Source organism: Ciconia boyciana, chromosome 3 (genome assembly GCF_034638445.1).
Source record: "Ciconia boyciana chromosome 3, ASM3463844v1, whole genome shotgun sequence".
NCBI classification, from domain to species: domain Eukaryota; kingdom Metazoa; phylum Chordata; class Aves; order Ciconiiformes; family Ciconiidae; genus Ciconia; species Ciconia boyciana.
In genome coordinates this window covers 79,487,361-79,501,743 of record NC_132936.1, presented here as the reverse complement: position 1 = coordinate 79,501,743, position 14,383 = coordinate 79,487,361, and the positions used below count along the sequence as shown (strand labels likewise).

At 43.2% G+C, this 14,383-nt stretch overlaps 1 protein-coding gene across 1 annotated transcript in view; it reads left to right on the top strand.

The window, feature by feature from the left end:
• RPS6KA2 (ribosomal protein S6 kinase A2) overlaps window positions 1–14,383 on the top strand; it is a 183,784-nt gene that overhangs the window by 77,380 nt on the left and 92,021 nt on the right. Inside the window, exon 3 of the mRNA XM_072856239.1 lies at window positions 267–348. Within this exon, the coding sequence (XP_072712340.1) occupies window positions 267–348 (82 nt within the window). The remainder of the gene's footprint in view (window positions 1–266; window positions 349–14,383) is intronic.

The following is a 14,383-nucleotide window of genomic DNA, read 5'->3' as shown; positions in this document are numbered from 1 at the left end:
GTAACTATTCACCCATCTTTAATTGAATGCGTAAGTTAATCAATAATGTTCAATGTATTTTCTTTGTGAGGGAGTAAAGGCTTAAGAATGAAGTTTTCCAGAGCTAGCTCAACCAATTGCAGGTGAAATAGACAGGAAGTACTTTCAGCTAATAGTTTCATTTTTCACTTTCATTATTATTACTGAATGTATTCCTCTATCAAATGCAGCAAGCCTTGTAACTGGAAGTTCAGTACTCACCTACATAAGACGTCTGCTTTTTACAGGTATTTCTAGTGAGGAAGATCAAAGGATCTGATGCAGGTCAGCTTTATGCCATGAAGGTACTTAAGAAAGCAACTCTGAAAGGTAAGGATTGGGACAGTAGCTGCAGTTTCTATTTCTGTGCTACTTTGTCATTTACTTACCTTGTCATCTTTCGCACTGCTGCTGTCTTACAGTATATAAGAGTACACAAATATGTTTCTGCCACCCTCCAAAATTCTGCCTCACTGTAGTGAATGTTCTAAAAAAGCGTACACAAAAAATGTTACCTATATACAGTGTGGGAGCAGGAAAACAGGGCTTCAGAGTTTTCTAGCTCCATGCTTTCTTCACTTTCTTGGTGTTATTTACAGGACTTCTGTTGGGTATATATTAATTTGTATCACAGTGGTAGTATCTGTCTGTTGCTGAAATAAACTGAAATATTTTTAAATAAGGATATTGCTGAAGTAAAACATGACTCCTACTGGGCAGAAAGGCCTTCCGGCTGGTGCTTCTCACTATATGCCTGAAAATTCATGGGAGCGTGAATTTTCAAGTGTGACGAGTCATTCTGAGGTTGTTGAGATCATGCTGCTTCCTAGCTCAGGACCAGTCAGCACGTGGTCTCCAGTAAGCTGGCGCCAAATGACTGATATTTGAAGCTGGTCATCCTCTTCTGGGGCCATTGACTGTTACAGCCTCACTCAGACCAAAAAGAGATTTCTAGTAAAGCACAGGACTGAAAAGCAAAGTAAGTTCGGTCTCAGCTGAAGTCCTTGCTGTTTGTTCCTCCGCAGAGTTAGGAAGATCCAGTCGTTTTCTGGTTTCCCTGACATAGCACCGTTCTCTGTTTTTTCCCCTCAAAAGCCTGATGCTTTTTGCAGATAAGGTGGACAGCGTTCATTTTGCCCAGAGCAGCTCTTTCGCTCTTTCTTGGGCAATGTGGTCTTTCACAATGCAGTATAGTGCATAAGTTTCTATCCTAATGTGAAGAGAGATCATTCTGAGATAGTTCTGATGACTTAAAAATCCAAATTGCTTTAGCATGCCTCAATGTGGGGAACCAAAAGAAGAATGAGGCTCTGGGTAATTGCAAGGTAGTTACAGCAGGTAGTGGCAGGCAGACAAAGCACCTCTTCTGACTACTAGTCAAAATGGGGAAGTGGCAAACCAGGTATTTACACAGCCCTTTTCCCTAAGAAAGCCTTTTCAAAGAAACGCCAGTTTGAAGCGATGCTGGCGTGCTGATCTTTTTGTTTGGAATGTAGATGGGAAAGTTTATTCTGGCAGGACAGCATGGTGTAAATAACCACTTAAATAGTACTGGGCATAATACGTAAAAAGTAAAAGGTCAGGCCTGTGTACGCAATATGTATAATAGAGTGATTCTCTGACTTCTCAACCAAGAGCAGGACCGTGAAGTGCCCAAACTGAGCTGAACTCAACTCTCAGAGCCTTCCCCACTGGGGAAAGCCATCTCCTCCTGGGCACGGCATCTGAGGAAGGACTGTGTGACCTCTCTGATGTCAACACGTACCGGAGACTTATTTCTGTTTCTTTTGACAACCCAGAACTTTTCACCCAAGGTGAAAATTGGGTATTCCCTCTTTTTCTATATAACTCTGAGGTGTGCTGAGCAGAAAGAGCTTTGAAGAGGGGGAGGGTTTATTCTGCATCCCCAAACACGATTGTTACTTAATATTTGATAGCTAAATCTGTAATGTTAGATTCTACTGAGAGAAAAAAATCTGTATTACGGCAGTGTTTTAGGAAATCTCAAAATTCACATGGTGATTTTAAACTTGCTAAAGTGTTCCATCAAATTTCTGTTCTGTCAAGAACAGGCACCTCTGTGTTTACAGTTCCTCAGTTTGTTATTCCACAGAACTACTGCTTCTCTCCTCCCTTGGCGGTTGCAACAGTCTATTTATTTTTTTCTCAAGCATGGGTCACAAGATCCAAAAGTTGAGGCTGCTTTGTGGTTTTGCTGGATTGCATTTCTCTCCCATTCAGACTACGTACCCCTCTGACTGGTATCTCTGGATTTCCCATTAATCTCAAGATAACTAGCACATTGGTAGGAACTAATTTGTCCACGCTAGTTTCTACAAATAAGTTAAGCTCGACGGCTATTTAACTCGAAGTACAAAAATGAAGGCAAAACCCCATTGGCACGGGGCAAGACTGAAGAGCAACAATGAGGATTGCTGTCAGTGAGCTTCCATGTAACTTTTGGCACAGAGATCATATTTCTGACAGCTTAATTTCACCTTTTAAGTGAGAGTGCTGAATTGTTGCTGCCTACCTACACTTATAAAGGCTGGAAGTCACTCCAGTGTGAAGTATTTATTACCATGTCAAGTAACGGGAGCAAAGCTGTAAGTACTTGTTAGCACGGCATTCAGTATTTACTGGCAAAAGGCATGCTACGAGACAAATTTCTGAATGATTTTGCTTCCTAACCTGTACTGCACAGTACAGCATGGAGCAGGAAAGTCAAAGCTCTTGGTGCCAGTGCTATTGACATGGCCACACGGTCCTAAATATCATAGAAGTAATTTTCTTTAGCAAAACAAATTTGCAAAACACATAAAATGGAGAAATGAGAAAGAAAAGAGGAGGGGGTAGCAAAATTGTTTTTTTCTTTTCTGGATCAGTCTGAAGAATTAAAACCCGGATAAATAAAAATGTGAGGAAGTTAAATGCCTTCAGGAGCGATGGGTTAAAACTAGCTTTGTACCTTGCTCCAAAGAACAACCATAGTGGGTCCTGCCGAAGGGTTTCCTATCCCAGGAGCCTGACCCTGGCCATGGCTGGCTGGTGATATTTGGGAAGAAGCAGAAGTACAAAACGGTGCTTCCGCCAGCAAGTCTGCTGCCTCCTGCCTCTTTCCAGGGTAGTTGTCCCTTGTTAGCATGATCCCAACTTCACCAACAGCAAAGGCTAGCATAAGAAGAGTGCAGCAACCAGCAGCAGCACTCTTCAAGCATTTACAGCTCAAAAAAGTTGTTTGGTACAAAAGAGGCTTTGTAGATCAATTACATTTGTAGATTTAAGCTTGAAAAAGATCTGCTAAACAGCAGAATCACCCCTGCTGTGAAGGGAGAATTAGACTCCAAAATATTCTGGTTTAGATTGTAAAAGTTTGCAGAGGCTCATGCTGTACACACAAACATTTGTGAAAATGAAATTAATCTTTACCTCGTGAAGTTTTGTATTAAATGTAGAGTATATCTGAATAAGCACCTACAACAGCATGGATCATTGAAACCGAGAAAGCCACTGCTGCTCTTGGTTGTAAATGAGAGGATCACACACAAGTGTCTTTCTTTCATGCCTCCTTTCCTTTTGCAGGAGCTTGTGGGTATCTGGTTTTTAAAGCAGAGAATTTCCTGAAGAAACTAGATAAGCGTTTCATTCTAATTATTAATTTTAGGAAAACCTTGTCCAATGTTTGAAAATGTATGTCTGTTAGGTGCCAGACTGCAAATACATCAGATTCAAGGCTGTTCATGTATGTATAACTCTAAGTCATCTGACTTTGAAACACTATTTATTAAATTACAATACCCTAATAGCTACCTTTGCAAATATAAACCCTTTTTGAGGGGTCCAGGTGCTCAGAAACATTTAGGCACTTAAATACGTTCCAAGAGTGAGATTTTTGCCTTTCAGAATGTCATTAGATAACACTATTAAATACCATCTTAAAATGTTGCTTTCGTGTCTTCATTGCACTCTACTTTTTTTTCCTTGAAAATCAGATTTTTAGATAAAAAATTGCAAGAGAATAAAGTTCATCTATGTATTTAAAAACTTACAGATATATATATCAGTGATTCTTGAGTGCCCAGCCTGAATGTACTATGAGACTGAGGAAACAGAAAGAAAACAGGGACTGTTTATTCTGTGTATATGTGTGCCTTGTATTCACTAGCAAAGATGGGACAGAAGGAAAGGGCAGGCTGATTATTTTATTCACTCAGTATTTCTCTCAAGGTGTCTCGGGCTCCATCAACTTTACTGGATGTGCTTCAGGATTCCGTGAACAAGAGCTGTTTAGATTGCTTACAGTGTAAGCCTCATTAAACACCAGTGAAGTTCCCATAAATCCCCAACAGGTTGCTGTGCTGGAATGTAAGGGTTACCTCTGGAGCCTGAAAATCAAAGACCCATCCCTCCAGGAGACATGCAATCTTAGAGAAAGTGGCATGAAGCCATAATTCACTGATACAATGCTTATAAACTTTGTAAATATTACAGTGATGACCTAGCGAAGGTTATGTGATGGGTCACGAGGAAGTAGTTTGCATCTGCCCATCTTGATGGTAATGGGCTGTGTAAATCTCGGCACGGGAAGCTATTTGACCCTGAGAACTGCGAGAGTCTACCTGTTTCTGCTTATGGGGTTTAGAAATGATAATCTGTTTTGTCAAAAGCTCTGAAGTGCTTTGCAGTTTATGATCGCCTCAGTCTAAGCCAGTAGGCTTATGGGTTTACAGTTGTGCTGAGTGCATGTGATGGTTATAGATGCAGTAAGTGGTGAGAGCAGCTTTACTGACTCACAGAGAGCTTGTGGTGTTCTTGGGGATGGTAGATTGATGATATTCATTATAATTAATTATAAACTGAACAACTACCTTAGATGTCACCAGCTGGACAGTGATTTCTATCTAAACCATTGATAAAATTGTAGTAGTGGCTTTCCAGTTTGAACACCAACTGAAGCAGCTTCTTCAGTTTTCCCCTGTATGCGATTCAGTTTCCCTGCGATGACTGTGGTACTTAGATCTAAGACATTGAACTCCAGTGGTTTCCCTCAGGTCTGAAGGGAACAGAAATCCAACAAAACAAAAATCTAAGGACAATTTAACCTTATAAGGCAGGACTTGGAAAGACCCTTCACCTCAGATAAACATAGTTCTTTGGTGCCCAGGTTTTCAAGGTGTCTTGTTCTATTCCTTTTGGCCCCTGTGCTTGGTGAGCGGCCCTGTTATTCACCCAGGTTCAGCCCTTAGTTTTTGGTTTGTTACCTTTTCTTGAAGTGTTCTTCAATCTTTTTAATATCCTCCTGGGCCTCTTATTACCCTCTTCTAAACAATTCACCAGGGAAATCCTGACAACACATCCAGTTTCCTCAGAGTCCAGACCCTGCAGCAGAAGTCCCCTTGCCCTGCTGTTCACAGGAAAGGCTACATGCTTGTCCTGGTTTCGGCTGGGATAGAGTTAATTTTCTTCCTAGTAGCTGATGTAGTGCTGTGTTTTGGATTTAGCATGAGAATAATGTTGATAACACGCTGATGTTTTAGTTGTTGCTAAGCGGTGTTTACACTAGCCAAAGACTTTTCAGCTTCCCATGCTCTGCCGGGTGCACAAGAAGCTGGGAGGGGGCACAGCCAGGACAGCTGACCCCAACTGGCCAAAGGGCTATTCCATACCATATGGCGTCATGCTTGGTATAGAAACTGGGGGGGAGTTGGCTGGGGGGCAGCGATCACTGCTCGGGGACAAGCTGGGCATCGGTCAGCGGGTGGTGAGCGGTTGCATCACTTCCCCCACCTGCCCCGGGTTTTGTTCCTCTTTCTCTCGTTGTTCTCCTTTTCATTACATTATTATTATTATTGTTGTTGTTGTTGTTGTTTCAATTAATAAATTGTTCTTATCTCAGCCCATGAGTTTTCTTACTTATGCTTTTCCAATTCTCTCCCGCATCCTGCGGGGAGGGGGGAAGGTGAGCGAGTGGCTGTGTGGTGCTTAGTTGCCGACTGGGGCTAAACCACGACAATGCTCTGCGTCCTCGGGAACTGCTGCCTTCATATGGCTTCTTTACGCTAAGAATTGTAACTGTCCAAACGTCATGGCTCTGAGCTCCCTTCATATGGCTTCTTTACGCTAAGAATTGTAACTGTCCAAACGTCACGGCTCTGAGCTCAAAAAAAACATTGCTGGACCTGGAAGTGCCCTTAAAGATCTAGCTGAGACATAGACTCATCCCTCTCCACAAATAGCCATACACTAAATTTTCAATGAGGAGAGGAAAATCTGGGAAGGAAATAGTAACTTCTGTGTGCACAAACACAACGACGTTTGATTCCTCTGTATATTTCATAAGTGGCTCTAAAATGTAAAGATCAGCCTAGTCGGTATGAGCTCAGCCACACAGCAATGCTCTTGGGTCACCATCTGGACCTTGCCCATTCGCATGCAAGCTCTGTGGGCCAGGAGTCAAGGAGAAGATCTCCAGCTTTGTGCTGAGCTGCAAACATGCCAACCTTGCCCATCACAATTTAGGAGCAAGCTGGAATTAGTAGCCGTCATCCAAGGAAGAACTTTCTTTCATCCCATGGGAGTTTTGAAAATGAAACCTGGAAGATCTTCAACTCTCAGTGCTTAGAGGTCACTATCAGGCTGTGGCTTTACTGTGCCTTTGCAAGGCTTCTTGCATCAGACCACCTCTTTCTTCCTCCACTAAAAAGCTTATCTAGGGCTTGCTTTCTGAAGGAGGAAAGGGTACAGTACATCTGAGAGAGCTTACTTAGGTTCAGTGGAGGATAATGTGTTCATACATTACAAGGAAAATGAACCGTGGTTAGGAAACTAGCTCATTGTACGTCAGCAAATATTATAGAGCATCGCAGCCTGAATATACAGCAAACTGGACAGGTCAAAAATGGCAAAGAGCATTGCTGGAAGTTTACTTTCATAACGTTTGCTACAGAGCATTGACTTGTGTTCATCGAGATTGTAGCTTCTGGGTTAGATACTTAATATTCTTTAGTGATTCTGTGCAGTGTTTGAATTCATGTTTGGATGAGAAGGGAAAACTTTTGCCTATAAATATAAACTGAGCATGCATCACTTAAAGATTTTATTATCTGTTTCTATTCAAGACATGTGGGACTTCTCATTGTATGAAGTCCTGATCAAATTATAGCCTCTTCACAATGCCAAGTGCATCATGAAGATCCTGTTATCAAGCAAAAATTCCCACCGTTAAGACATTTAAGAAATGAACTCTGGATATTAAAAACGCTCTCTGCTTTGTAGCAAGGGACCATTTTGGCTAGTTTGTTTTTACACAAAAACCTGTTGTTCCTCATGGAGCTTTTCCTAAGTGCCAAAAAAAATTCAGCTTTCTCGTCATGAAAATTTCGACTATTGAGTTCTGTATAGGGTCACCTGGTTAAAAGCATTGTTCAGGTTGCTAGATGGCAAGTTCTTCCTATTTTCCTAAGGAGGACAGAATTATTAAGTCTTTGCCTAAATACTGGTAAAAATTGTAATCAGTCTCCCTATCTTTCTCCCTGTCATTCAGCCAGACTGATTTGCATAGGAGCACATACTTCTGCACTTGTCATACACACTGTGGATAAATGCAGCGATATTGCCCAGTCCTTTCCTGTCCACACGTTTGTTTCCAGTACAGCTCTGCTATTACAGTAATATCAAAATATAGCTCACTGCATTGTTGTATGTTCATTTGGAACACAACTTCTGTAGTATGTTGCTGTCTGAAATAGCATTGTTTTATTCTCCCCAAAGAGAGCACAGGACAGGACTCACAAGCAAACCCCACCTTTCTCCATGAGAAGTTCAGTGGTGTAGCAGAAACTGTGATGGGAGTCCTAGCATCCAACAGCATTGGTGCTTTGGCTCAAAATGGGCTTTTGAAGCAATTATTTGAGTCGTCCCTATTTGCTGTGCCTTGGTTTGCCAGGCATAGCAGTTTCAGAGCACACAACCTGGGTTCCCTCCTGATGACACTAAACCAGGAGCACACTCAATGACTTCCAGCCTCTCGTGGGCATTCAGGCCATGGGACCAAAGGGTGACATCAACCCCCCAGAATGCGTATAGTGCGGGGGGCACCTCAGGTCCCAGCACCCACTGTTATTTTCCATAGGCTGCTGGCTGCACCACACTGCTTGCTAGTGTAGTCATAGGTTTAAGCTAAAGTTTCAGATGTTGCTATGAAGACATTAAGTGCACCAGTGTTTCCATTTTTCACTAGGTATTGCACAAAGCTGTCTTAATTTTTTCCGTCTTTTTGCTAAATTAACATGCCCACGCCCTTAGCTTCTAATCCTTGAGTAGTTCCATGGGCCCCATTAGCAGCAGCTGAAAGTGTTGCGTTCTTCAGGTATTCATATGATGATTCCCTAGAGAGCACAAAGGAGATTCGAATCTGAAGTTAGAAGAAGAGAGCACTGAAAAGTCTGCTGATTTCTTTGGCAGAAAGGATATGTTCTTCACCTGTGATCAAATTATACAAGTTTGTTCTAAACGTTTGTTGAGTCACACTCTTCTGTCAGTGAAATATGGAAAGAATGACTTATTTAAAGTTTCTAAAAAAGCAGCAGCTCTGGCAGGTTGCATTTGAATGTGTCCCCCAGCTATACCAGCCAGTCAAGGAATGGTGGCTGTTTTTTTTTCAAGAATGAGTAGTCCATCATACCCATTTCATTTTTTATAGTAAAAAGCAATTTTCCAAATCCCCTTGTAATTTTCAGTCAATTTGCTATCTACCTCTTTAAAGTTTCAATTGATCCTGCTGTGCTTGACACAGTGAATAAGTAGCAACGGACACACTTGAAACTGCAGCTCCTGTAGAGGCCATCAGTAAAAGGCTTTCAGACCCAAACTCATTCTTCAAAGTCCCCATAGTAGACTTGATAAAGGGCTTTCACTACTGCTTGCTTTCCCCTGGATTATTCTTTTTGTCATATTCATTGCACTGTCTATGTAATGACAGCTATTTGCAGTTATTCCCAAATTGGTTTTCGCTTTAAGGAAAAGACCACTTTTGATATTTTTTATTGTCAAGTAGCAGATTGCTGTTAGTTACTTTTGGTGTAGTTTCAGGAATTGAGAGACTACACAGACAGTTGTCCTGAAGCCACGAGTGAAATGTTTATCTGGTTTGACAAATGTGGTGCAACTTCATTTTATCTGTAGAAAACCCACTTTTACCAGGAAAGGACTGGGAGGTGCAATGGCCTTTTGTCAGCCCTCACACCGCTCACCAGCAATAGCTGGAAAGCACAGAGAGAGGAGAGAAAAGCACAGCTTAGTTTAATTGGAACAGGTCTATGAAGAGTGATGTGAAGCTCCAGCTGAATGACCGAGTCTGGAGTGAGACAGGCACCGCTGGCTGTGCGCAGTGCTCTGCCTGGGCCAAGTACCTGGGAGCGAGGACTGGCCGATGTCTGGGACAACCGCAGGGGCTCAGTGGTTCTGCTTTGGGAGCCTAAGTCATGTCCCTGCCCAGGTCTGAGCCAAGTAAACCCACCGGTGTTGGGCTCTGGGAGAGCACCCCCTGCCTTGCACTGCTACTAAAGCATCAGCTGGAAAGCCCCTGAAGAAGTCCCACAGCCCACCTCTGACCTAGGGTGGCACAGCTATGCCTTTGTCATTCCTGACAGATGTTTGCCTAACTCGTACTTAGACTGTCTCTATTCCTACTATTACAAAGTGCTTCCTAACATCTGTCCCATATCTGCCTTGCCACAGCTGAGGCCATTAGTTCACATCCTCTCCACCAAGAACAGTTTCCTCTCTGCAGTTTTCTTCCACATCTTGTAGACTGTTACCGTGTTTAGTCTCCATCGTCTGTAGGCTGAGAATCCTTCATCTTCCCTTCCTTCCTCCCTCAGGGCTCATTTATTCTAGATGTCTGGGTTAGAAGAAGATTTAGTTTTGCTTGTGCTAGGTAAGTCGGAGGTGACTGTTAAACAAAGTGTGATCTGCTCTGGCTGTATGCTCCAGACCTCAGGTGCCCTGTGAATGCTGTGTTACTACAGTAGTAGCAATGCCCCTGCCCTGCCAAGTAGATTGTTGAAAATTCAGGTTTTTTTAATTAAACAGATAAAAATGTCCTGCTGCAAAGACAGCAGAGTGGTCATATCGTTGAGGTATTAAATATTTGTTCCTTTGGGGAGTCCCATTCAGAGCAAGTTCCTAGGAAAAGCCAGCCCTCAGGTAGAAGGATTTGTAATACGGCTTTTCTTTGCATTGCTGCTTGAGACAGCAGCATTTCTGGAGGGTGTTTTGAGTTTGTCATGGTTGCCCACAGCTGTCAACCTCCATTTCCCTTCTCTCATGTGTTTAGCTTCAGAATTAAGCAGAACGTCAGTGGGCAGGATGTACCCAGGCCAATCTGGCCTTACCAGTGTTAACGTAACACTGGTCACTGTTTTATCTTGCCTGCTGCCCTTCTCCTTTTGCCTCTCTGGCTGGTGTCCTGTAGGCCAAACGGGAATCTTCATGTGAAAGTCTGTTTTTGTGGTTTTCTTTTGGCTTGGTCTTGGGGCTCGGATTTCATGTCTTGTTTATCTTGCACTGTCTTTAAGGAGCTTTTTAAGCTTTCTGTTTGCTTGTAATGCTTCTGATTTTAAGAAACTTACTGCTGAAAAAGCAGTAAAAAAACTTACTGCTGGCAACCCATTGAGTCAGCTGCACAGCACGTGAATGAACCACTGGGAGCCTTTTAGTCCTGCCCAACGTCCAAGAGCTTGCTGTTGGTACCACGAGGCTGCATGAATTACAGGAAGAGAAGAATTACTCTTTTGGCAAATACAGGCTCAAATGCTTTTAGTCTTCATCTCCTTTGAATTTATGTCATGTAGTCTGATCTTTCATGGCAGGCTGTGTTTGGTATAGGAGCTGGTACCTCAGTTTAGGAGTTACAAGACTTTGGCTCTGCTCGCATCTCTGCCGCCAGCCTGCTGCATGAACGTAAACCAGCTGCTATTACTGCTGCTCCTCTTCTCAATCTCCATGTCTGTAACGTTAACCTAATTATGCCAGCCTCCTCTTCACAGTGCTCAATGTCCTTATGAAAAGTAATAGTCAGATATTAATGGAGATGTTATTAATGCTCCTCCCCACTTCAGTGCAATCTGCTGCATTATGGAATTTAATGGCTAAAGAATCCAAAAAAAGAAATTGTTAGGAAATGTCTCTTCTGTATAATGCGTTGACTATTTGAAATAATCAGAGCTATGAATCAACTGTACTTTTGCATAAATTTGTAGCTGTGGTGGAAAGCTAAACTGGAAACACAATAGCTAAATATCACTGGGATTTTTAGCCTCCCTGATGGACTCTGCGAGTCTTTGGCTGTGGTACAAATCCATTATCTATATGAAAAGCATTTGTTTGTTCTGTTCACTGAATAAGTTGCACCAGTTGGAGCATCCAACATAATTGCCATTTAACCAATTTCAGCTGCCTGCAACTGCAGTGCATTTATAGTTGGTTGGAAACCAAATTTGTAAGTATCCCCTGGGAGTTGCATCTCACTGCTTTTTTACTGGTTCCTGTAATACAACAGAAAAATGTTATTTCCTTTCAAGCACGAGGACAGATTAACAGAGAGGTCAACACTGCCTCTTGATGCCATTTTAAGTCAGAGTGACGGCGGAGGGTAGCGGGTCAGTTGCACTGGCGACGGTTTGCCTGACAGCATTGCAGTTGGATCGCTTGTAGACCTTCACCAAACAGCTGGCTAGGTGTTCGGTTCCCAACTGCTGCTGGAGGTGTGCTAGCACTCAGCTGGCTCTCCATAAAAGTTAGATGGCACAGTGTGGGAGACTATCATCTGGGATTTGTTTCAACGGAAATAAAATTATTCTCTGTGTTTTTATACTCTTCATGTGGGTTACACATGTCAGTTATGGCTTCCTCATGACTGTGGCATTTGCTCCAAGTTGGAGGTTTTGATGATGTTCAAAGAGAGACCAGCAGTCAGCGTCGACGACAGCCTTTCCTTTCTATTTTGTCCACAGTGTTTTCTATCTGAATGGGACTGTAATTGACACACTCGAGAGGTTTCCGTGGTGCAGTAATTTAACTGACATTTTCTCAGCAGCGGTAGGTTATTTTTGTAAATTTGGGCAGAGCCTGAATTGCTCAGATAATTGCGCTGTGTCTCTGGTCATCTTTCAGACCTCGTTTGTGCTATGACATAGTTGCCATTTCCTGGGCAATTGTCATCATCAACACTGTTAAGTCAGAGCTGCCTTTCATGTTCAAAGGGAGTTTCAGGTTTATGGGATTTTACTGCTATATAGCTTTTGTCAATGCTGATCGATTCAATTTTGTTTTCATTATGGATACAGTAAGCTATACAATGTAAAATGTTAATGTCATACATCTAGGTAGGATGTAAACAGAGGCAGGTGCTAACTTGACCCTTGCATGTTATCATAAGAAATATTTTCAAATGTACATTTAGAAAGACTATTTTATGTTTTTGGTTTTATATGGTGTTCCCCACGTTTGGGTCGCCTTTACCACCTACCTCTGTCTCCTAGAATACTTCCCCGTAAAGGGGAAAGGATGGGCCTCTAGCTTGTGCCCCCTCTCTCTTGCTTTGTTAGGAAAATAGCCAGCGGCTTTGCTCTGCAGCTCCAGCGAGCCCCCAGGGGCAGCCTTTTACGCAGAAGACAGCTTCTTAAACAGCGCGCTTTGACCTCAGTGCCAAGAAAACCAAGAGGCTCTTCCTAGACAGTCACACTAAATGCACAGCTTTCATTAGCTGACTTTCCAACCTACTGAAATCTGGATACCCTCATTTTCCAGAAGCCCCTCAGCTGTCCCCTGGTGGGCTGGTGCCCTCCAGATTCCCGAAGGCAGCTTTCTGGGGCAGTGGAAAGCTACCACCCCCCGAGCCAAGCATCAGGGGTAGCGGTGGGCTTGGAAACGTGATCTGGTGTGTGGAGCTGAGAGAAAGGCAATAGGAAGGGCAAAACTGCAAGTGGAGAAGTGGAGGGCTAGGAAGAGAGAGGGTCGTGGATCGTGGGCAGCGCTTGCTCCAGGTGTCATTTCAAGGGGAAGACTGAGCTTGCTCCAGGTGTCTTTTCAAGGTGAAGGCTGAGCTTTGTGGCGGGAGTGAGACAGGGCCAGAGCTAGTCTTCTCTGCAACTTCGGGAAGGAGGCAATAGCTGACTGCCAGCTTCTCCAGAGCATCCCCCCTCCTCCTGCCCCTTTCTGCTTTGGACCTGAGAGGGGGCTACGAGGGAAGAGGGCTGCTCAGCTCCAGCACTGGCAGAGCAGGTGCTTGGTGGCTTGCCTTGGAAGAAATGGGAAATGGCAGGAGCAAGGCTGTTCAGCCCTGCTGCCAGGGTGGGGATGGAAGGGATTTGAAGCGTGGTTTACAGCTAAGACTGATGGAGCAAAAAGGAGATGCTCATGAGGTATAAGAGCTGACTTTGCTGCATGAGATTGGCCAGTGTCAGAGGACTCCTTCATGCATCTTCATTAGAAATATGCAGAAATCCTGCCATGCTGTTATGACACGCTTGTTTTTTAGTTTGCTTTAGAGAGTTTATCACGTGAGAGGGTTTGAGAGCACTTTTTCACAAGCAGAACAAAGCAAGCAACTTCCAAAGCAAAGCTTTGAGGAAGCCTGAAAGTTTGCAGTCTGCGTGGGAGGAGTATGATTTGCTGAGCAGTCACTGGCAGGGCTGCCATAGGGCTGGTGGCCGCTGTGCTGGGTGGCCCCGGAGGAGGTGCATTACCCCTCTCACCTCCAGCTATCACCTACAGGGTAAGAGCTGTAGTGATCCGAGGCTCTTGGTAAGGCTGTTTGAGATCTCAGAATTAAAAGCAGTGTGTGGAAGCTAAACTGCGTATGGTTATTCTTCACAGGGTTTTAAAGTCCCTTCCCAACACAAATTTTTAGTTTCTGATGTTCTTTTTCACTTTGCTGGAATATTCTAACGTAATGTTACAAGCATTAATCCTGGTACAAATGACTGCTCTGTTTCAGTCAGTCTCCCAAACACTTGTGCATAGCAGTGAAATCTAGATGTTTTTTTAAAAAGTGTGCTTTATTGAGGTGGAGTTACTGCAGCACAGTAGCACATAGTGAAAGATGCAGTCTCATTCCCCTGCAGCCAGGGCAGGCTGGTTTCTTACTAAATCATTATTTAACTTTTCCTGTTCAGTTTTGTTTTAAAATGTGTCAAGTAATGAGGCTCCAATCCCAACCCTTCACTCTGCTCCATAGGGGTTCGGTGTGCCTGACACAGCCTACATTTCCTCTTTTTCTGTTTCACTTACCTCCCCCTATTTATATTCCTTTCTTTCCTTTTATTTTGATAAATAATTCTTCCCTGTCCTTCATGTTTATATC